The 24,945-nt window shown below is 42.0% G+C and overlaps 1 protein-coding gene across 1 annotated transcript in view; it reads left to right on the top strand.

Annotated features, from left to right (window-relative positions):
- The window catches only part of DNAH6 (dynein axonemal heavy chain 6), a 271,015-nt gene that overhangs the window by 239,405 nt on the left and 6,665 nt on the right, over window positions 1-24,945 (top strand). Inside the window, exons 66-75 of the mRNA XM_004437202.3 lie at window positions 1,390-1,478; window positions 2,250-2,396; window positions 3,901-4,039; window positions 7,958-8,077; window positions 8,612-8,733; window positions 15,701-15,830; window positions 18,433-18,560; window positions 22,035-22,220; window positions 22,742-22,814; window positions 23,648-23,799. Coding sequence (XP_004437259.2) covers window positions 1,390-1,478; window positions 2,250-2,396; window positions 3,901-4,039; window positions 7,958-8,077; window positions 8,612-8,733; window positions 15,701-15,830; window positions 18,433-18,560; window positions 22,035-22,220; window positions 22,742-22,814; window positions 23,648-23,799 — 1,286 coding nt within the window. The remainder of the gene's footprint in view (window positions 1-1,389; window positions 1,479-2,249; window positions 2,397-3,900; window positions 4,040-7,957; window positions 8,078-8,611; window positions 8,734-15,700; window positions 15,831-18,432; window positions 18,561-22,034; window positions 22,221-22,741; window positions 22,815-23,647; window positions 23,800-24,945) is intronic.

Genomic DNA, 24,945 nt, shown 5'->3' with positions numbered 1-24,945 from the left:
AATTAAAAGGAGAGTAAGGAGGATCAAAAAGGTCAGGATGGAATGGCGGTAAGGAGGAAGGGTGGATAGCAATTTTAAATGGCGTGGTCTGTAAGAAGGTGACATGTGACCAAGACTTGAAGAAAGTGAGGGAATTTAAAGGAAGAGCATTCCAAGCAGAAGGAACAGCTAGTACAAAGGCCCTAGGGAGGGAGCAAGCCTGGCATGCTGGAGAAGCACCATAATATGTACTTATAAACCAATGCCAGGGGCCGGCCCAGTGCCGCAAGCAGTTAAGTGCGCGCCCTCCGCTGCGGCGGCCCAGGGTTTGCGGGTTTGGATCCTGGGTGCGCACCGACGCACTGCTTGGCAAGCCATGCTGTGGCAGCATCCCATATAAAGTGGAGGAAGATGGGCATGGATGTTAGCCCACGGCCAGTCTTCCTCAGCAAAAAGAGGAGGATTGGCAGATGTTAGCTCAGGGCCGATCTTCCTCACCAAAAAAAAAAAAAAAAACCAATGCCAAAGGGCCGGCCCGGTGGTACACTGGTTAAGTGTGCGCTCCACTTCGGCGACCCAGGGTTCACAGGGTCGGATCCCAGGCACGCACTGATGCACCGCTTGTCAAGTCATGCTGTGGCAGCATTTCATATAAAGTAGAGGAAGATGGGCACGGATGAAGAGGAGGATTGGCATCGGATGTTAGCTCAGGGCTAATCTTCCTCACACACACACAAAAAAACCAATGCCAAAAAAGTCATCCTTGGATGATGTCTGTGTCTTCCTGTGTTGGCAACAATGATTTTCCCAACTTTGCTTTGACCTTTTGAACCTAGAATGAGCTCTTTCTTTCTTAGGTTCTCTGTCCACAGCTCAGAAAGTAAGTGTATTGACTTAACTTCTTGATGCTACACATGAGATCTCTCCATATCTCTGCTCCCTTGGTCCCCTTTACAACTTCTCTGCAGAGGGGAGAAACCCCTTTCTTCTCCATAGGGCTTTTGGACCATTTTCATGCAATTTGCTTTAAATGGAATGGTTTAAAAAAAAAAAAAAACATTTCATGCGCATAAATGCACTGGCAGTAACTGTCCTCTTTTTCAGTTGAAAATTTTCTCCCTTTCAGAGGGAAGGCCCTTGACATCTCCGTCAAGTATTGAAAATTAACATGTCCCTAATTTCTTTACTCAAATGTGCCAGCTTCTAGACTGCCAAACTCTCCTGTGTGAAGAGTTTCTGTAAAGATTCCCCCACTTCCATTTTAGAACATTTACAACCTACTTAAAATAGATATACTAGTCTTTAAATGGAGTTTACAGCACTTTTTTGCTACCCTATAATAATTATTTCCTACAAAAAAGTGAGAGTAACACTTTTCCTTTTTTGTTGTTTTGTCTTTGTTTTAAACAGATGTCGTTATCAAGGACACTTTCCGACTTTTTTTAAGTTCCATGCCTAGTAATACATTTCCTGTTACAGTTCTTCAAAATTCGGTCAAGGTAATGTGTGCACATGGTCGGAACGACATGAAATGACTGGCCTAGAGTGTCCACCAAGTTGGTCCAGGGAGCCTGTGCAGGACCGTGTCAGTCTGTGCAGCCAAGGTGGGGAGGTGGAAGTCAGTATCCCTTCACTGATAGCAAGCAGGGAAACGATTTTGCAAGCCAGTGCCCATCCTCGCATGCCCTACTCCTGTTGGTCATTCAACTCTTTCCCTCTTACTCTCTACAAAAAAAAAGTCAAGGATGCAGAGTGATGAGAAGAGAACCCCTCCCGGAGTTAAAGGAATGGTTCAGTATTTGAGAGACAGGAAGGCCTACAGGCTGCTGGATTTCAGTGCTGGAAGTATCCAATATGAGGGAAGCCTCTGCATACGATTACTCAGGAATAAGGGATGCCTCTTCCCTCCCTGCCCCATGTCATCCAGGCAAAGTGTGGGATGATACCATATGTTGGGATGACTGGAAAATCCAATGCAGAGGGCCTGAGCATACTTTTGGTCCATATTTAGAAAAATGGACACCAAATGGAAGTGTCTGGGGTCCTTGTGCAGATGGTTCACCCATTGTAGGTCTGAGGACCCCACCAGGCCCTATTCTCCAGAGACTGAGGTTGAGCAAGATACCCAGCAGGTGCAAACATGCCAAGAATGCCCCTTGGGCATCAGTTATCTCCATCCTCTCAGCGGCTTCAGTCTATATGTGTTATTCAGAAATAATGAAAATCTATAAAATCAATGTCTCTGCCACATATGTTCCATCTAAATCCAGGTAACCAATGAGCCTCCAAAAGGCTTGCGTGCAAATATCAGACGAGCATTTACTGAAATGACACCTTCGTTTTTTGAAGAAAATATACTTGGAAGAAAATGGAGACAAATAATATTTGGCATTTGTTTCTTCCATGCAATTATTCAGGTACACTCAATTCTGCTTTTTGATAGAAACAAGAAAGTATATTTTGTTAAAAATAAATAAAAAGAATTAAATGAAAGCTTACAAGTGGCATTGTGAAACCCTGAGGGCCCCGTTCTGTGTCTGAACCCAAGTTGTTTCAATTCAGTCGCTGATCTCTGTACTTCCCCTGCCTCAGCATCTCACAGCTTCACCTCCCAGCTCTACTCTGATCTGACTACAGAACACCATCACCTGGACGAATGCAGCTGGTTAAACTCCAAAGTGTAAAATTGATCTCCTCAGCTCTGCCTCATTCCCAAAATCTGCTTCCCCTCCAGACTCTACTTCTGAAAGCAGCAGTCCCATTCTCTCAATCACCTACAATCAAAATTTCAGGATTATTTTTGTTCTTCCTTCTTTATACATATATATTATATCAGTCATCAAGTCCTCATTTTTCTTGCAATACTTTCACTCTCATCTGTTCCTATTTGAGTGGGCTTACCACCCTTAACAGCTCCCTCCCTGTGACTGGAGCCCCAAGTTCCCTGAAAGATGACCTTCAACTCGGCACTACTTTCTCCTTCTCTCTGTTCAAACCTCACTGCTGTGGTCTGGTGTCCCACCTGCAGCCTCGAACTTGAATTCTGACTCTTCAACTACATATCTCTAGATGGTGTCGTGATCAGACTGGCTGCCTGGTTTTCAAATGTGTATGGCCTACAGAGAAAGAATCAGTAAAGAAAAAAAAAATATTAAAGATGCAAGATATGGGGTAAATAAGTAAACACGGTCCTAGAGGAGATCCGAGAGGCTGGGATTCAGGGCTCAGGTGTGAGGCCCTTGTTCTGCTAACAAAAGCAGCTGAGATGAGGAGGTGGTTTAAGATTTAGAGAAATTTTGAGATCAAAAGGAGGGAACATGGGATGAATCCTCTAGTATATTCATTAGTTTAAAATTAGGAAATTAAGGTGGGATGGTGAAAAAACAAAGAGAGGGGAAAATTTCACTGTGGGAAGTCAAGAAACAAGGATTATGATGCTGTGTACTAGTTTAAAAAAAAATGTCACTATAGAGAAGTGAGTATGTAATCAGCACAGCAGGCATGAATGAAAAGCCTGGGTGGTTGACATACTCCTTAGAACAGTAGGGGTAGCTCTCTCCACCAGATGGATGATTAGTGTCAGCATTTTTATACCAGAAAGACTCTAGGTGGAATTTTTTTCCTACGTTGATGGGGAAATATTTTATTTTACCATGAAGAATGAATGTTCTTTGGACAGGTCTATCACATGTCCAGTACTATCAAATTTTCTTTTGGAAATATGGGAGCAAGGCCAGTACTGGAGAAGGAGATGCCTGCCCTGGCTGCTGAAAGCCTAGCTGAAGCTGAACTGCATGGTTTTAACTGATTCTGCAGAATAAAGATGCCCAACTTCAATGGAAACCTTTGAGTTTTCAATATTTTACACAAAATTAATTTTATCAAATTTTATTTAAGACCGTTTTTCATTTTCCATTCTAGGAGAGAAAAAAATTTGGCCCTCTTGGTTGGAATATCTGCTATGAATTTAACGACAGTGACAGGGAATGCGCCTTACTGAACCTCAACCTTTACTGTCAAGAAGGAAAGATTCCCTGGGATGCGCTGATTTACATTACTGGTCAGTATGCCCACGTGGCCAGGGCATCCAGCTGTGCACGACACAGTTGTTGGTTCACGCCTACCTGGCCTGTAGGAAGATGGCGTCCTCCTCCAGTGTTTGATGGTGGTGGTGATGACTTCTGCTATTCCATTTGTAAAGATAAAACCGTGATAAGAATATCATGAGAATATTCATGCATAGAAAATGGGGCAGATGTTTTCTCAAACAATAGTGGCAAAAACTTATACAGGTCTTACTACATGCCAAGCTCTGTTTTAAGCACTTCTCATGAATTAGCAGATTTAATCCTCACAACAACCCTATAAGGTAAGGACTATTATATTTCTATTTTACACATGAGGAAACTGACACACACAGTTTACAAGTGGTGGAACCAAGATTTAAACCCAGGCAGCCTGGCCTCCAGAGTCTGGGCTCTTCAATTCAGAAGAATCTGAACACTGATTGACTAGTAGATAGATACCTGTTGAGTTAGGTGTACTTGTGAAAAAGGAAAAAATATTTCAGGAATTATAATTTTTAGCAAATATTAACTGTGACCACATGAGATCTTACTGCCAACATTAGATCCAATTTGGACCCCGTAGGCCCAAGTAATAAGAGATTTGCACTGGGAAATGGAGGAAGGAAAGAGCTCTGAAAAAGGGAAGAATGGGAATGGATGGTTTTCATTGGTGAGTAAGGGAAATGGGGAACAGCAGAGAGGTATCAGGTGATCTAGAACCTTGAAAGGTAAATGAAACCTTGAGACACGTTTGAGCAGAGGGCAGCGAAACAACAGGGAAAATGCACAAGGACCAATCCCCAGGGTGGACGCAGAGGGGTGGGCTTGGAATCTGGAAGGCTATTTTATACTCCTGCCTCCAGCCACTCAAGTGGGGCCAAGATTGCTTAACAAAATCACGCTGTTGATAGAATTATTCTCTGGCACCCTCTACTTACCCTGAGTTTTCTGCTTTCTAGTTTTTCTTCCCGTTCTCTCACTCCTAGAACCCTGGACCTTTCAGGTTACCTCAGTCTCTACTGCTGCAGAAGTAATTGTGTTTTAAAAGGATAGAGAGGAACGTGACAAAAATGTACCTGCTTTCACTACTTCTATTCAACACTGTATTGCAGGTTCTAGCCAGGGACATTAGACAGGGAAAAGAAGCAAAAGTTGTCCAGATTGGAATGCAAGAAGTAACATGATCTTATATATAGAAAATCCTGACTAATTCACACAAAAACATAATAATAACTAGAAAGAACAAATGAGTTATTTTGGGATACAAGATCAATATACAAAAATTAACTTCATTTCTCTACACTGGCAATGAACAATTAGAAAATATTTTTTAAATTCCATTCACGATAACATCAAAAAGAATAAAGTACTTAGGAATAAATTTAACAAAAGAAGTGCAGACTTGTGCACTGAAAACTGCAAAGCATTGCTGAAAAAAATTAAAAATGACTTAAATAAATGGAGAGACATGACATGCTCATGGATTGAGAGACACAATATTGTTAAAATGGCAGTACTCCTCAGATTGATCTATAGATTTAACACAATCCCTATCAAAATTTCAGCTGGCATTGTTGCGGAAATTAGCAAGCTCACCATAAAATTTGTATGGAAATACAAAGGGCCCCAAATAGCAAAAACAATCTTGGGTGAAAAAAGAACAAAGTTAGAAGAGTTAAATTTCCCAATTTCAAAACTTGTACAAAGCTATCATAATTAAGACAATGTGGTACTTGCATAAAAATAGATATACAAATCAATGGAACAGAACTGAAAATCCAGAAATAAGCCCTATATTATGATCAATTGATTTTTCAACAAAGATGGATATGGAGGGCAGTTTTATCTTCAACAAAACTTAACAAGGTAAGCTGGAAGCACATCCTGAAATCCTCTGTGTGTTGCTAATAAATTTTGGCCCTACCTTGTAAACAGTGGTTGACAATTACAATCTTTTAGGCTGGGAAGAAATGCAGTAATTTATAAAGCTATAATAAAAGCAAGATGAAGGACTGAACAAGAGGATATAGCAACATCAAGGGGAGACTAGACAGGGGAGAATAAACAGAGAAATATTGAGGAGCCTTTAAATATGGGAGGGTATTTGGGGTTGGAGGGTGGGTCTTATAATTTTATAATGTAAGCTACAGCAATGCATAAGTCCAGGAGACAGATCTGAGCTCAAAGTGGGCAAGGACAAAGTCATACCTAAAGCCTGTCCAGTTTATATTGGGCCATGCCTGAGCCAGCCCGTGGGGATAGGAAAGAAAGAGAAGGGGAAGCCACTGCAATTAGATCTGCAATGAAACCCTCAGGAACTGTGATGTGGTGGCCAGGACAGGTGGTGGGCATGTATGCTGGACACCCTTCTCCCAAAGTCCCTCTTCTGGGAGGACCAAACCCAGAAGACTCCTTCCTAAAAGTGAGTCCTCTACCCTGAGTCAAATGGTAGAGCTCCTTGTTTACGCAGTCTGATCAAAAAAAAGGATAAAACTAAATCTGGATGGAGAAGCACAAAGTCTGATGATTTGTAAGGAAAATATTTTTGTGCTCCTTCTCAAAATTCAGATATTTTGGTTTGAAACTTTTTTTAGAATAATATACTTTGGGGCAACGGTTTCCTCTCACCACTGACTAACTATTGGAGTCTGAGTTTTCCTGGCCATCCTCATTCCCAGACACCATCATGCAACTGGATAAACTTGAGCTTTACATTCCCATCCAGCCCCAAAGATCCAAGAGGAGCTTCAAGTTAGATCTAGGCTCAATGGACCTACCACAATGATTTAACCCAGCTTTGCATTCGAAGACCTCCTGGAGGGTGACTGAATAATATTCCCAAGGAAGTAGAACAGCATCTCTTCCTTCCCTCTTAGAATTGCTAATATAGAGATTCAGCTACTTGACCATCAGCCTGGTACCTACTTCCTCTCCCCTCTCCCTGAGTGGCTGATCCAACAAGACTGACCAGAGGGAAGACAGGTGTCCCTATAGGAGGTGCAGGGAAGGACATTGCTATCTTAGAAGAAATAAATTATTGAGACTCCAAAGACTGAAATAACCTTCTCTCAACCAACCATCTCAGCTTGAAATAAAATGAAAAAAATTTTTTCTGGACATAATGAAGAAATGGAGATGAAAATGGATGAACAGTTAAAGGATTCAGAAGTTGACAGTGTCAGTATCATAGGTAAAATCCTTCCAGGAACACTACAGTAGTGAATAATGAATTGTGGCAATGGATCTGGGATATTTCCAAGGAATTATATCAGCAATAGATATCATTCCAATGAAGAATACATATCATTCCTACTTGTAATTTGGGGATGACAATGGAGCATGCTGAAAGTAGCTTCTCTGTGGAAAGAGAGATGGGATACCAATATTTTTTAATTCCCCATAACATAATTTCTGTGAGGCAAGTTGTCTCTTTCACCTTGGATCTCTTTCCTTAGCTTGATAGCAACAATTTATCGGGTAGTATAGAGTTTGGAAGTCTTGTTGTAAATGTTTTGGTTCCGTTTTACTCACTGGCCTCAAAAAGAAGCTGTGTTTCATGGAAAGTGGGTATGTTTTGGAATATTGTGGTCAATGATGGGAGAAGACCCAAAATCATTATTTTGAAGCAAAAACACAGACAGAAGAAAGAAATGTAAATAAAGCTCAGTGGCTTTAGTTTCAGTTGTTTGAGAAAAGCAAAGTAATTAGGGTAGGTATACTAGTTTTTTTTCTACTTTTTAAATATTGACTTGTATTCTCATTTTGGGGGGTAGTGGAAGGAAACTCTGATGTGCTATTTCCACTTTCAGTAACAAATAAATGTGTATATAAATAAACCTACTAGAATTTGGGTATGCATATCAATAAAAAAACAAACAATAATATGTTTTAAAATGCACACTCCTTTTCAGGTGAAATTACATATGGTGGTAGAGTTACAGACACTTGGGATCAAAGATGCCTTCGTACTGTCTTGAAAAGATTTTTTTCTCCGGAAACATTAGCAGAGGATTATAAATATTCTGAATCAGGTGAATGACTTTTCAATATTACAGAAAAGACCTTTTCGAAGAAGTCGTTGACAGCATCTCTCGGTTTCCCATCCAGGAGCTCCCTGTGTCCGTTCCTCACAACCCAGTCCCCACGCCCACCCTGTCCCCATGCTTGACCTGCAAAGCTGGTTTGGTAGTAAGAGGACAAAGAGATATATTGCAGAGTAACCACTTTGAATTATTTCTGTTTCAAAGTTGGTTGCATTCTGTCTAAATGTGTTTTCAAAGTTGTGTAAATTTGGCACACCTTTCAGCAGCACATCCCTGGATTCTCAGAATCATGAGATGTTCTGGAGGAGACACCCTGAAAAGTTAGGACACTAATCAGATACTCAAGGCCTCAAGGTAAAGAAGCTAGACACAGCAATGAAAGCAAGGAGGCTTGGGAAGAACAGTCTCTTTTCTAGGGGAGGCACTCATTGTAGCCACCATCTGAACCAGGCAGAGAAGTACCAAACTTGGCGGCACAAAACGAGTCTGAGACATACGTGCTTTCTGTGTTTTCAATAATAGGCATCTATTTTGCACCCTTGGCTGACAGCCTACAAGAGTTTAAGAACTACATTGAAAATCTGCCTTTGATAGATGACCCAGAAATATTTGGAATGCATGAAAATGCCAATCTAGTTTTCCAGGTATGTGGCCTTTCTACTTTAAATACATATTCATGTTGTGTATATAAATTTTAAGCATCAATAATCACCTCACTAGCTCTGTAAGTTATAATATTTTTAAATAAATAAAATGGATGTTTCACCTCAACTTCAGCATTTGGTTCCAATTTAGCCTGTTCCGTCTGGATCCTTCACAGAATCTTAGGATTACTGGGCATTTTCCTGTCACTGGCCACCCCCCTCCACCTCCCGGCCTTCTGCCTAGTCCATAATCTCCATGCTAGTCCACCATAACATGGGGATTTGGATGATAATACAGACAGTTCTTTCTCTTTTGCCCTTCTCCCTCCATGCTGGCATATATGTATCATATTACACAAAGGTTTATGGATTCACAGATGATTAGGTTATAAAAGTACAGTAACAAATATCCAAGGCAGATGAATTAAAACACTGTTCTTTAAATGCATAGTTCATCAAGGTCGCAGTACCAGACCACAGCAGTAGGTCCAAAGAGCAAACTGGACCATTTTACTCCTCTAAGACCTTCTGATGCCGCACCATTACCCCAGGGTAGTCCAAGCTCTTCAGCATGGCACCGAGGCTCCCCATGACCTGGCAATTCATACCCTTCCAGTTTCATCATTTGCCATGGTCAAGCATCTGTGAGTGAACCAAACCATGAAATTAGATATGTCCCTGGAGGCCCTGGAATACTCTAAAGATTGGGGACTAGGTTGGCCTCATGAGGCTGAAGGGAATCATCTTCCTTTTCAACTTAAATTTTGCTCCTACAAGTGTTAGAGGGTAAGGTCTGCCTAGATATCAAGGAATCCATGCCAAACAACAGTGGAACTTTCAGAAAAAGAGCCAAGAGGTCAATGCTCTGACACCTCATGTCATGTTCTCTGCCATTAAAATTGCCTTCCTATTCAGCAAGGAGTTAGAATAATGTATCTTGTTTTTTCATTATTCTACTCTCAGGAGGAAAAAGAGGTAATCAAACCTAGTATTAATATTCACTCATATCTGACTGTTTGCTTTGAGGTGGGTGGGGTGTGGGGGCGAGAGGAGGGTGAGAGAAGGGAAAGGGGAGTGTGGACATGCTAAGACCTGCTGCATCCTGTGAGAAAGGTAACACTCTCAGCAGTGTGTACCTGGGAGTGTCATTTTTGTGTTTTCCGTTGGTTCAGAATGACTGAGAATGAGACAGCAGGCATGTAGTGAGCCCTGTGGTATATTTTTCTGTCCAGCCTTCCTTCCTCCATGTTTCTGGTATAATATATGCCCTACTCCCACCTCTTCCCTTTGGAACAACTGCCCCTTCCTCATTCCATGAAATTCTGGTAAGACTTGCAACCACCCCCTTACCTTCACAGAGGTGGGCATGTGACTCAGGCCTAGCGAAACGCAGCACTCCATTACCTAGCCACTTAAATTAGTCCAAGGAGTAGGCACATGGCCCATACTAGGTAAATGAGAGTCCTTTCCTGAGATAGTATACATAGATGCTGGAATTGGGGAAGGGCTTTCTCTTTCCTCTGGAATTACTGGCTAGGATACTGCAGCTGTCTGTGGCCTTATCCCTGATACCCTCACCCGTTCCCCCCACCACATGGAAGAAGCTCATCTGCCATAGGAAAGAATGAGAGAAATAACCAAGCGTGTACAGGAGAGAGAGCATTAGATCCATTCATGCCTGAGAACCACTTGAGTTGTGTTCTCTTCTTTCCAGCTATATGAGGCAACATATAGCCAACATTTTCTTTGCTTTAACTGGCTTAGGTTAAATAATTCTGCTTCTTACCATCAACAGAGTCTTTACACAAAAGATATAAATGATTCCTTCCTCAGCCCAGCAAACTATGCTTCCAGAGATGCTTACTAGAAACTAGTAAAGAAAATTGGACCTTGACCTGTGCACATCAGTTGGAGATACAAGGAAGAAATTTGCCTCCTAAGAAAACAATGAGCATAAGTCAAGGGCCATTTGCATAGACTGTCTATGGTCAAACAGAGATCTATTATCTGTTTTCTCAGTAGAGGCTGAATAAATGGAAAGAAAAAACTAACAGAGGCTGAGTAAATAAGAAAAAAACCCAACATACTGAAGGATAAAGGATAGAAAACACCATCCAGAAGATGCAGACTCACCCTCTGCAAATAAACTGCTGCAGAAACACACCTGTCATCAGACCCAGCCTGTATGGAAGAAAAAGCCAGAATTTGAGAACAGGCTGACACGTATATACAAAGGATGCTGTGAGATGTGTGAGAATGAAATATTTCAAAGAAACTAAAAATACCATAGCAGAATTAAAAACTACTTTGGAGGCTTAAAGACCAGAACTTGTATATAGATTATCACACATGTGGTGTAGGGAATAAACTTAATGTGCTTTCCAGAACGGAGATTAAAATGTCCAAAAATAGAAAATGATGAGAGATGATAATAGATCTGGAAGATAGTGCAAAGAGAGTCGATAAAACAATAAGAAACAGAAGCAATAATTTTTTTGCTGTGTTGAAAAGAGAAAAAAAAAAGTGAAGCTATGCCTGGACGTATTCTGGAACAAGGTTGGAGCTACAATAATAAGAAAAAGGTCACAGTAGCATCTAGCCCACCCCATGCTCAGCCTCCTGCAAAAAAGGTGTGGATGGGCTACTATATTAGTCAGAATGAGCTCAGTTATGTTGCAGTAAGAAAATTACTCAAATCCCAATGGCTCAATTCAACAATTATGTTGGCAGATTGACAGAGGGGCCTGCTCCAGACAATTACTCAGGGGCTTAATCTAGCAGAATCACTATTACATTGTAGCTATGCTAACTAGAAATAACAGCCCCTTCATTCACTGCCCCTTCATTCACTGCCACATGGGAAAAGAGAGACTAGAGAATTATGAATAGGCTTTTCCACTGCCTCCGTCTACACAGTCCACCATCACTTCAGCTCACATTTCATTGGCCAGAATAGTCATGTGACCCACCTATCTGCAAGGGTGCAGGAAACTGTAATCTTTGCTGTGCCCTAAAGGAGAGGAGAACTGGGAATGGGTGCTCACTAGAAGTCTCTAACTCAGTTATTATCATAGGAAGTAATAGCAGGTGGCTGCACTAAATGTTTCAAGACTCTTCCATCCAACCAAGAAGTCAAGAACTAAAATGGAAAAGTCATAATATTAAGTGACTGGCACTGAGCAAGGAATCCAAACTATTTAACTATAGCATTAAGTAAATAATTTCATATATGTGTTTAGGACATAATGAATATGTCCATTGTAATGTTGGAAAGAATGTCTATCATGCAATATATAATTTTAACAATCAAGATCTAAAATCCCAGGTTCTGAGCTCCTCTCACAGGTAAGTGGATGATGAGTGTTGTGACTGGGAGAGATTGGAGAGAGATGGATTTGGAAGGCCTTAGACAATACTGTGAACATCCTATCACCCATTCTGGATACATAGTTGCACATGGGCATCTAAACATGAAACACCAAAAGAATTACCCTCACAAGACCTGTGTGAGAGCTATATAAAGGAAACCTCTAAGAGGTTACAACAAATATACATGAGAAAGATACCATGTTTCTGAATAGAAGAAAAATCTAGAAAAATTGAGAATATTTAACTGACCTTGGAAAAGGGATTTCTAAGCATAAAAGGCAATCAAAAAATAAATCACATTAGAAAGAGCCAATAGATGTGACTGTATCAAAAACATCATAGAAAATTAAATGACAAAGCAAAACATCTGAAACCAAAATAAAAAAAAAAACAGAAAAAGTTAACTATCCACATATGGGACATTTTCTAGGATAGATCACATGTTAGACCACAAATTAAGTATCAATAGGTTTAAAAAGATATCATACAAAGTATCTTCTCCAACCATAATGGGATAAAGTTAGACATCAGTGAAACTATAGTAATCAAAACCATGTGGTACTGGCATAAAGACAGACATATAGAACAATGGAATAGAATAAAGAGTCCAGAAATAAACTCTCACATATATGGTCAAATAATTTTTGACAAGGGTGCCAAGACCATTCAATGGGGAAAGGACAGTCTTTTCAACAAATGATGCTGGGAAAACTGTATATCCATATGCAAAAGAATGAGGTTAAACCCTTACCTGACACCATATACAAAAATTAACTCAAAATGAATCAAAGACGTAAATGTAGGAGCAAAACAATAAAACTCAGAAGAAAACAGGACAAAAGCTTTACAATATGGGATTTGGCAATGATTTCTTGGAAATGACATGAAAGGCAGAGGCGACAAAAGAAAAAATAGACAAATTGGACTTCATGAAAATTTAAAAATTTTGTGCATCAAAAGACACTATCAGGGCCGGCCCCGTGGCTTGGTGGTTAAGTGCGCGCGCTCCGATGCTGGTGGCCCGGGTTCGGATCCCGGGCGCGCACCGAGGCACCACTTCTCCGTCCATCCTGAGGCCGAGTCCCACATACAGCAACTAGAAGGATGTGCAGCTATGACATACAACTATCTACTGGGGCTTTGAGGGGAAAAATAAATAAATAAAATCTTTAAAAAAAAAAAAAAAGACACTATCAACAGAGAAAAAAGGCAACATACAGAATGGGAGAAAATATTTGCAAATCATATACCTGATAAGGGATTAATACCCAGAATATATAGAGAACTCCTAAAATTCAACAACAAAAACACAACCCGGTTCAAAAATGGGCAAAGGACTTAAATAGACATTTCTGCAAAGAAGATATACAAATGGCCAATAAGCACATGAAAAGATGCTCAACATCACTAATCATTAGGGAAATACAAATCAAAACTACAATGAGATACCACATCAGACCCATTAAGATGGCTACTATCAAATAATAGAAAACAACAAATGTTGGCAAGGATATGGAGAAATTGGCACCCTTGTGCACTGTTGGTGGGAATGTAAAATGAATGGTACAGCCCCTGTGCAAAACAGTATGTCGATTCCTCAAAAAATTAAAAATAGAATTACCATATGATCCAGCAATACCACTTCTGGGTATATACCCAAAAGAACTGAAAGCAGGGACAAGAACAGGTATTTGTATACCCATGTTCATAGCAGCATTATTCACAATAGCTAAAACATAGAAGCAACCCAAGTGTCCATCAGTGGATAAATGGATAAGGAAAAAATGTGTATACATACAATGGAATATTATCCAGCCTTAAAAAGGAAGGAAATTCTGTAATATGCTACAACATAGGTAAACCTTGAGGATATGCTGCTAAGTGAAATAAGCCAGCCATGTAAAGAAAAATACTGTATAATTCCTCTTGTATGAGGTAGAGTAGTCAAAATCATAAAGACAGAAAGTAGAATGGTGGTTGCCAGGGGCTGGGGAGAGGGTAAATGAGGAGATATTGTTTAATGGGTATAGAGTTTCAGTTTTACAAGATGGAAAGAGTTATGGATTATGGAGATGGATGGTGGTGATGGTTGCACAACATTATTGGTGTATTTAATACCACTGAACTATATACTTAAAAATAGTTAAGATGGCAAATTTTACATTATGTGTATTTTACCACAAAAAAATGGAAAAAAAATTAATTATCCTTATTATAGGATCGTCTCCTATACATCAGTAATAAAAAATACAAAAATCAAAATGTGTAAAATACATGAATAACTTATAAAGATGTAATACAGATGGCCAAAGAACAGTTTTAGCGTTTAACTCTGATAATCCTGAAAGTGGAAAACAATGAGAAACTATTTTTTACCTATTAAATTTGAAAAGATTTTTTAAGCAATGATATTAATTCTTACAAAGACACAGAAAGATAGGTCCTCTGATATACTATTGTTGGGAATGTAAATTGATACAATGTTTTTAGAAATCAGTGTAGTAATACTCAGTTTTAAAATATTCCTTTGATAATATATCATTTAAATAATTTCAAAGATAGTGACTGAAATTCATATACAGATATTCTATTCACAGACTTCTATAAAATCTAAAAACTAGAAATGTTCAAAACAGTAAACAACTATATTAATTATGGTGCATTCATATCACCAAGTATCATACAATCACTTAAAACATGATTCATGAAGATTTTTCAGTGATATGAGAAAATGTTCATGAAATTGAAAAAGAATGAATATTACATAAATTGTATGGACTCAATTTTTTTTTTTTTTTGTGAGGAAGATCGGCCCTGAGCTAACATCTGCCAATCCTCCTCTTTTTTTGCCGAGGAAGACGGCCCTGGGCTAACATCCATGCCCATCTTCCTCCACTTTATATGGGACGCCGCCACAGCATGGCTTGCCAAGCAGTGCGTCAGTGCACGCCCAGGATCCAAACCAACAAACCCCAGGCCGCCGCGGAGGAGCGCACGCACTTAACCGCTTACGCCACCTGGCCGGCCCCAAAATTTTTTAAATTATATGCACATATATACAGAAAACGTCCAAGTGGAGGTAAACTAAAGTTATAATTATATCTCTGGAAAGCAGGATCATGAATATTTTTTCTTTATACTTTTCTGTGTTTGCTAAATTTTCTATAATAAGCCATAATATTTTTCTAATTAAGAAAAATGTTATTTAAATAAAAGTATGTTCTAAAACTGCATTCTCATTATTTTTTCTGCATTTTTATAACTGCCTTTTAAATGATTAGCTAAAAAAATTTTGACCATATTTTATTGTGGTAAAATATATATAACAAAATTTACCATTTTAATCATTTTTAAGTGTACAGTTGATTGGCATTAAGTACATTCATATTCTTGTTCAACCAAAAATTTTTAAATATAACACTGACAACTGTGTACTGTGCATTTCCAATGAGCGCATTTTACCAACTCTGTCTTTAACATAAATAAAATTTCCTTGTTTTTGACAACTGGCATTATTTCTGTAAGTAAACTATATGTGCTGCAAATTATTTTCTGAGACTTTGAGTCTTCACTGTTGTGTCTCTTCCCACCATTATAGTACAAAGAGACCAACACTTTAATCAACACCATACTGGAGATTCAGCCAAGGTCATCTCCTGGGGGAGAGGGACAAAGCAATGATGAAATTGTACAAGAACTTGTTGCTTCTGTCCGGACCAGAGTTCCAGGTAATAAATAATTCCTGGCATCTGTATATAATGAGACTTTTAGGAATAAACTCAGAGAGTTGAGTGATAAGCAGGTGTCCAAATTTGCTTATTACGTAGACTTTTCTTTACCGTAGAGAGCTCTTCTGATGTGGAGCTCTCCATTTACAGCCTAGAAGCTACAGCACCTCGACATCTCAACTGCCAGGAGCATTAGGGCAAGCTGGTTTCCAGCCCAGTGTAACGTGAACCAGACTTTTTCCTGAGCTTCCTATTGTGTCTAGACCTGAGGTGTACAAGACAGTAGCCACTAGCCACATGTGGCTACTTAAATTTAAATTAAATAAAATTTAAAATTCATTTCCTCAATTGCACTAGCCACATTTCAAGTACTGCCATATTGAACAACACAGAGAACATTTTAATTGTTATTAAATGTGCTATTAGTCTGCTTAGAATCCACTTCATTTCTTTTTCTCTCCGTTTAAGAGAAATGGCTAAATTTCACTTTGTTTTCTGGAGCGTTAGGGAATCTTCCTGAATGATCACAGAGATCTACTTTCACACTTTTCTTAGAGTGACTTAGATTTAGATTTCTTAGTCTATTGTAAAAGTAAACCGTTTCTCTCCCTACTCACAACACTTCTGACACCAAATGTGTGGAGTGTTCCCTCATATTAAGCAATTCTCCAACACTCTTGACACCAACTGGGTGTTCTACAATTCAATTCTGACACTATCTATCTGGAGTTAGCGCAGACCCCACAGATTAAGGGCTCAGTCCCACAAGACTGCCCCCCACTTCAGATGCCAATCACAAGTCTCAGGCTGTGACCTGCACGTCTGAAGACTGGCTCTAAATCAAGGGTTCCCACAACCCCCTTCTCGCGTTCAGTAATTTGCTAGAACAGCTCACAGAACTCAGAGAAACAGTTATGTATATTTACCAGTTTATTTTAAAGGATAAAGATCAACAGCCAGATGCAGAGGGACATAGGGCAAGGTCCAGAAGGGTCCCGAGTGCAGGGGCTTCTGGTCCATGGAGTCAGGGTGCACCACCCTCCCGCACGTGGATGTGTTTACCAACCCAGACTCTCTCCCAACCCCTTCCTTTAGGGGTTTTATGGAGACTTCATTACATAAGCCTATGATTGATTAAATCATTGGCCACTAATGATTAACTCAACCCCCAGCCCCTCTCCCAGCCCAGGAGGTCGGAGGGTCGAGCTAAAAGTTCCAACTCTCTAATCACATGGTTGGTTCCCCTGACAACTAGCCCCCATCCTTAGGAGCTTTCCAAAAGTCACCTCATTAACATAAACTCAAGTGTGATCAGAAGGGGCTTATTTTGAATAATAAAAGACGAGCCTTTCACCTTTATTGCTCAGGAGCTATTTCAGGAGCCTGGGTGAAAAACCAAATATTATAAAAAATGATGCTCCTTTCACTCTTATCACTTAGGAAGTTACAGTGGTTTTAGGAGCTCTGCCAGGAGCCAGGGACAAAGACCAAAATATATATTTCTTATTTTTATCACAGTATCACAGACTAAATCTTGCCAAGACTCTTAAGGCCCCCAGAAGAAAGGGGCCTGTGGGATCTCAGAAGCCAGTTACCTCCCTCTTAAAACAGGCCCTCAAAAGAATGTCTACTTGAGTAGAATGTTCCGTTGATGTTGAAGCAAATGAGTTATTTTAGGAAGCAATTTTTAATAAAAAATAAGATGGAGGGGTAGGTGGGAAAGGGATGAGATGGCTGGGTGGCTGGAGAGACAGTGTACTTGTTACTTAGAGTCCTGTTGACATCTGGGAGGTGTTTCTCTCCAAGCTTCATTCAGCTTGTACTTGTACTGTGAAATGATAAGCAATGCCATCTGCTGAGACTGAGGGGGCAGGGACGCAATTAGCTCAACAAGAGCACTGAGGGTCTGGAATGGCCCTGAGGGGAATGAGAGAAGGGGAAGAGCAGGGACAGCGTAGCACTGCAGATGGGCAAGAGGCTGGACTAACCCGCACTGCTGTGTGATTCTTCTACAGGAGCCGAAATGTGAGTGGTTAAGAAGGAGTTTGGTATCTGTATTTCAAAGCCATTTGTTTGCTATGCTTTACTCAGATATGCAAGGAAAATGCAGTTCCTTCACTTTTTGTAGATTATATGAGCCTCCATTTGCTGGATTGTAGGAAAAAAGAAGAGCAAAATTTCTGATCCAGATTGAACCATGGGCCTGTTTAATAATTCAGGCAGGCCCTTTGAATAATGCTCAGTAACTTGGAATAAATGCTAAGTCTCTGTCCTCTCTCAGTCACCCACCCCCAACCCCTCCTCTTCTAGATGCAAAGCAGGTGTGCAGGGAAAAGTGAGGCTTACATACCTGCATGGCAGAAGAGAAGACTCAGGGCCCCTGGCACCTCTGGTTTCAGGGATGTCCCCAATCTACTGGGTAGCTGCTTGTCCTGCTAGCATTTGCCACTGAAGTCTGCATGGCCTGACTCCCATTCAGCCTAGGCCCAGGCACAAGAGAAGTTGGCTTTAAGAGAGGTTAGGATAAGTGCATTACAATAGCAATGTATGAAGACAGAAATCAATGATAATTGATCTGAGGAATCAGCTGTGTGTGTTTCAGAAAAACTAGAAATGGAGGGTGCTTCTGAGAGCCTTTTCGTCAAGGATCCTCAAGGACGCCTTAACTCCTTGACCACCGTTCTCGGACAAGAGGTGGACCGGTTTAACAGCCTGCTGAAGTTAATACATGTATGAGCACTCACTGCCATCATTGCTATGGGATATCAAAGCTTTGTGGAGAACTGTCTGATAATACGAATTTTCCATTCCCATCACTTCAACATTTCCATTTAGATATGCTGACAACTCTTCAACCCCAACTTGTCTGAAACTGAGTTTACCCTCCTCTAACAAGGCTGTGTTCCCTTTCTCTACTAATGGCTTAGTCAATACGTGACATCTTCAGTCTCCTCATTATCCTAACTTACACTCTTATAATTACCATCGACTCTCTAGAAATTTGATCAGGCACCTAAGCACTCAATTAAGAGAGATTCAGTGCTTGTTCCCGATGTCTAGTTTGCATCCAATAACATAGTCTTTATGAAGACTATGAAAACCAGAGTTTCTCGTAACGTGGGCCACAGAACACCTGCATGAGAATTCGCTATGCTGCACGTTCAAAATGTAGATTCCCTGATCCCACTCCAGATCTAATGAGTTAGAATTCCTTGAGGTAGAGCCTGGAAATATGAATTTTAAATAAACTCCACCAGATGATTTCAATGCAACTAAAATTTGAGAACAACTATTTGGTCCTTTGCCTCATGCTCAGGAATGCTTTCTCTCTGGATGGCCTTGAGTTATAATGATGGCTAAAGGCCTTCCTTGTTTCTCCATGCCTAACTTTGATAAGGGAAACACAAAACCTATTAGAGACCAAATATTGAGCATTAACAGAAGACTTTCACTGTTACTGCCAAGCAAGGACCAAATACCTGGCACAGAGTCCAGGCTCAGTAGTAAGACTGGAGAGGACAGCTGGGGTCAATCTTTCAAAGCCAAAGACTATCTGTCCCCTGTTAGGAAAACAAAGTCTCTGAATGTTGCTGGTTAGCTGGCAATACCTAGGTTTGTGTGTTAGGGGGACACTGGGTCAGCTGACTATATGAAGTCCTCACCGTGGGACTAAGGCATCTGGTCAGATATACATCCGTGTCAGCAGGCCAGGTAGCCAGGTCAGGGCTTATCGCCTTCTATAGAGAATGAATCAGGGTACAGATTAAGCTTCTGTGATAAAGACCCCCAAAGACAGCGGCCAAAACAAGGTAGAAATTCACTTCCCTCTCAGCTAACAGCCAGAGGAGGCCCTGCCTAGGGCAGGTAGTTAATCTTGCTTTGTGAGCTCATCCAGGGGTCCCAGCTGCAGGGGTGGCTCTTCTAGCCTTAACAGGTAGCTTCCAGCTCTGGGTCTAAGGTGGCTGCTCCAGTTGGCCCTTTTTGCCAGTCAGTGGGATGAGGAAAGCAGACGGCCGAGGGAAAGCAGCTGCCTCATAAAAATGTGATCCAGAAGTTGCATACATCATTTCTTCTTGGATCCCATTAGCCAAAACTTAGTCACATGGCCACACTCGAGCTGCAAGGGTGGCTGGGAAATATAGTCTCAGGGTGGATTGCCCTGTGCCCAGCTAAAACTAAGGGGGTACTATTATTCAAAGGAAGAAGAGGAGATGGATGCTGCTCATCTCGCCTCGTCCACATCTTGACCTTTCACCTACTTGAAGATAGACAAGTCCCAATGTCAATTCCTCCATAAAATCTTCCTGGAACACCAGCCCTTCCCTCCACCACCAGATGACTTAGGAGCCCCTCCTCAGGCTCCATCATTTCAGATGTCTGTCTCTCTCACTGTACCTACCACTTTGTTTTGTAATTACCCCTCCATGAGTATGGCTCCGACAATAGAAAATGAACTTCTTGAAGAAAAGGGGGCTGGTATATTACTCGTCTGTTTCTCTAGTGCCTGACACATACTAAATATCCTATGAATATTTGAATGTGCAAGTGAACAAATGTGGCTCTCAGGTGTCTCTGTGGTCATTTCTTGTGGTCAAACAATAATGTCCCCTGATAATGGCAGCATTCACCTAATGGAAGTAGAAGGGGGCGGCGTCCAGGGAGAGGCAGCCAGTGAGGCAATCAGGAATCACTGCAGAGCATTCCCACTGAGGGAGGGGTGGTGGCCACCACTGCGTGCTGGGCCTGCACCAGAGCTCTTCCTCATCCTGACCTCTGCCTAGTCCTGCCCTGGCTCTGTCCCAGCCTTGCCTTCACCTCCCCCAGGGAACAGCAGGGCAGCACCGTGGTGGCAATAAGAAAGGCAGCCGCTTGCAGGGCCTGGGGGCAGCCCTCTTGGTGAGCTCACTGTCCTCCAGATCATGACAGAACTGTGAGTCAGGGCAGTTCCTGGGAGAGATGAAGCCACCCTGTTATTCAGGCCTCTAGCCATAGGAGAGAACATGTTGAGGTGCGCTTTCTCCCACTGAACACATCTGTCTGTTAGCTGCCTCCTCCACAGAGTCGGCTGCAATGCGACCTCTGTCTACTTTAGGCAGACCTAGAAGGCACTAGCAGCCTGATCCTCCATCTGTCCCGCTTAAGTCTTCTCCCTGCATGTTAGACAAATCTTCTGCTACCTTTTTCCATTCCCGGTGTCTACAGTAGAGCACTGTTTCAGCTCTGGCTGAGGGCCTCCTTGCTGCACTCTGCTGTAAATGGTTCCTCAGATCCTAAGGGTAAATCTAATTAAAACTCTTCTTTTTTATATCACTGCCTCTTATGAAAAGAGACAGGGGGAGAGAAATAACTCTATGAAGGAGTAGAAGGATAACTAGCCTTGTTTCATCCACATACTGCCTATCTCTAGCACTGTGTGTGTGGTCCTGGGCTTTATTTTGTTTTTTAATCAACATAAATTTGGTCTCTAACATCTTCCTATAATATTTTCCCAATACATGGCAGTACTTTTCACAAAAGTGGAACCCATGAGGGCCATGCCAATCTATATGCCCCACCTTCACCTTTGGCCAGCTGGCAAATTTGGCCCTGTACTTCCCAAGGCTGCTGCTGGCCCAGCATCTCCCAGGACTACTGCCTGCCTGTATCTTTTGTGGAGGTGAGGGGTATGTCTTAAGAAGTGTCTCCAATGCAAGGAGACTCTCTGGTATCAGCTGAAAGATTGGTCGAATCTAAGAATCTCCCCTTTCTGCTATAACTCCTGGGACTGCAGGCACCCCCTGGGCAGAGTTGGCCAGTGGCATGAGGTAGTTCCCACATCCTCAGCCCTCCTCCGTGGTTCCCAAATCACTAACCATCAGGCCCATTCTTCCTTTGGCCTGGAAGAGAGCTGGACAGTGGCATTTCTCAAAACTATTTCTCTAGGCTTCTGGGGACATTTCCACTCCTTCCCTTCTTTCCACTTGACTGGATTCTTCCATTAACTGCCTGAACTACCCCCCACCCTCAGGTCTTACACTCCATGGTCACGTATTATAAAAATGCATGAAAGATTGGGGGGTCTGGCCTAACAGACAGTGTGCAGAGAGGATGGAACCCAGCAAGCAGGCCTTTCAGCCCAAGGCAGTACCTACCACCACGATTTAGTGTCATTACCACTTGATAATTAAATCTGTGAAGGGCATCAACCGTTGTTTGTTCTTTCAGACTTCTCTAGGAACACTCAACAAAGCCATTGCTGGACTTGTGGTGATGTCTGAAGAAATGGAAAAGGTGTATAACAGTTTCCTCAACAACCAGGTTCCCTCTCTGTGGTCCAACACAGCCTACCCTTCCCTGAAGCCACTAGGATCGTGGGTCAAAGACCTTATTCTGAGGACGTCATTCGTGGATGTAAGAAAATGTACTTCTTTGGGGTTTGAGGTCCTTGAGGTCCTTAGGAAGCCCTAGCTAACTGAAATATCAACAACCTTTGAGGGATCATGTGTGCCCAAAGAAAAGGAAACTTCCAGAATGGCATCACTTTAAGTCTTATGCAGATTATAATGGAATTTGCCCTAGGTCCTTATCCCCACATGCCACTTTAATTCCAGGCCATCCTTGGAGTTTCAGATCTAGTTCATGGGACCCCACTGTGCAGTACAGAACCAGTGTGAAATGGGTCCAGACTGCCAGGTGTGACCTTGCTGCCATCTCCCTCTTCTATACTCTCTGTAATAACCAGGTTCTGGGTGTGTGGTCAGGCTAGTGGGTGAGGAAGCGGGACAGGGCTGGCAGTAAGAATGGGGCTAGTGACTATCTCAGGACTGGATCAGATTCTGCCTCCTGAGAGACCCTCCAAAATACGACTTTGATTTAATGAGAAACTCTACCTCAGAAAAACAGTACATTATGGTGTTATGTTTCTCCTTTAGTTGTGGCTCAAAAGAGGACAGCCTAAGTCCTTCTGGATCTCTGGTTTCTTCTTTCCTCAAGGATTTTTAACAGGTACCAGTGCTTTCCCTAGAAAAATCCCAGGAAAGATCATGATTTGTTATATGCTGGGTTTCTAGGAACTGGGAAAATGGCATGGCTGCTAATAGCCTAACCATGGGGCTATTGACTATAGGGCAGTCCAATAAGGCCCTGCTCTTCCTCGCTTGCTGGGGAAAAGGATGGCGGAAATAGCAGATGTTCCCCCACAACCTAATCCCTGCCCCTTTGAGGTGGCACAAGGGCAAACACTGCTGCCCCTGTGAACACACAGTGTGTCCCAATTCCCCACGTGACCCCTGCTCAAGGGCACCACCTGCTCTCCACCTGCTCCGGCCCCAACTCTGAGCAGCTTCCTTCCCTCTAAAAAATACTCTCGATGGCCCTCCAGCAGCCCTCGGGCCTCGGCCCTTGGGGATTCTGGCTAGGGAGCCCCAGAGGGGGCCAGGGCCTCTGGGCTACTAGATGCTAATTAGCCGAGCCCTTAATCTGTCTCATTCTGAATCCCTAATAAACAGCCCATACAAGACAAGCTGAGCAAGATTCTAAAGTTGGGGAGATTGGGCTCTGACACCCTCACTGGCAGAGCAGTGCACTTCAGATTTGACCTTCCCTCTCTTTCCAGCCAAGACCAAAATTTGTATCTGCCTTGACTCCAACCCTCCCAACATCCCCCACAGGCTTCCTGTCTCTGTGAACTAATTCAGATAAGGTGTTAATGGTTGGGTCTTCTCCATGGAGAAGCAGCTCTCTAATGCTAGAGCGGCCTGGTTGGGATGAGTGGGGGCTGTGTCTGAGCAGTAGCAGTCTTGTTTGGAGGACCCAGCTTTCTGGCTTTATATTTACAGGAACTCTTCAAAATCATGCTCGGAAATACAATTTGCCTATAGACGAGCTGAGTTTCAAGTACAACGTGATTCCTACCTATCGGGATCAAGCTGCAGTTATAGAGGCAGCCAAGACAGTACAGTTTGGACAAGAACTGCCCATGGACATGGAGGTATTGTCCCCCTGACTATTGTTACAGCAAAACAGCTTCTGTCCCACTGTCATTCAATATCTCAGCCAACCTCCCCTGCCCTCCTCCCCTACTGCCTCCCAGAGGGGCAGGATGGGACTCACACCGCCAAGACAAGCTCCCCAGTTAGCAATAACTAGATAAGAACTGCCTAAATTAGTCTGATTTGTAGAAGTATTTTTTAAAGCAATACTTTTTTATTTCTTTAGATACTTATTTGGTTCTAAACTCAGTTTCAACGTGGGGTGGGGGTTTCCACAGCAACACACAATTCTTGGACACCAGCTGTATGTCCTACAATTCAACTCAATTCTGACACTATCTACCCAGAGATAGCATCAGATCCCATAGGTTAAGGGTTCAGTCCTACAAGACTGCCACCCTCTCACCCCCCACACCAAAACTATAAGTCAGAGGTTATAGTTCCCCACGACTCCCTCCTAGGGTTCAATTAATTTGATAGAGTGGCTCACAAAACTCAGAGAAACTTTTTACTTACTAGAGTGCCAGTTTATTATAAAAGGATATAACTTAGGAATAGGAAGATGGAAGAGATGCATAGGGCAAGGTATGGGAAAAGGGGCACAGAGCTTCCATGCTCTCCAGGCATGCCACTCTCCCCAAGTCTCCACGTGTTCACCAACCCACAGCTCTCCAAACCCCATCCTTTTGGGTTTTTCTGGAGGCTTCATTACATAGGCATGATTTATTAAATCATTGACCATTGGTGATTGAACTCAATCTCCAGCTCCTCTCCTCTCCCCAGAGGTCAGAGGGTGGGACTGAAAGTTCCAACCCTCCAATCACATGGATGGTTCCACTGGCAACCAGCCCCCATCTTTAGGTGCTTTCCAAACATAACAAAACACACCTTGCTCACGCTCAACACTTAGGAAATTCCAAGGGTTTTGTGAGTCAGGAACCACAGAGGAAGACTCAACATATATGACAAATATATTTTAGTCATTTGAATGACCAAATATATATTTTTCTTATTAATCACCATATCGCAGATACCTACAGTAACTTTCTCCTTGTGGAGGCACTATAGCAAGAGGTTAAAAGCAAGAGTTTCAGAATCAGGCAGGCCTGCATTTAAATTCTGACTCTCCCCCTCGCCAGCTGTGT

Source organism: Ceratotherium simum, chromosome 11 (genome assembly GCF_057802395.1).
Source record: "Ceratotherium simum simum isolate JZ-2026a chromosome 11, ASM5780239v1, whole genome shotgun sequence".
Taxonomy (NCBI): Eukaryota; Metazoa; Chordata; class Mammalia; order Perissodactyla; family Rhinocerotidae; genus Ceratotherium; species Ceratotherium simum.
The sequence above is the reverse complement of the archived record's forward strand: the minus strand, read 5'-3'. Positions and strand labels throughout refer to the sequence as shown.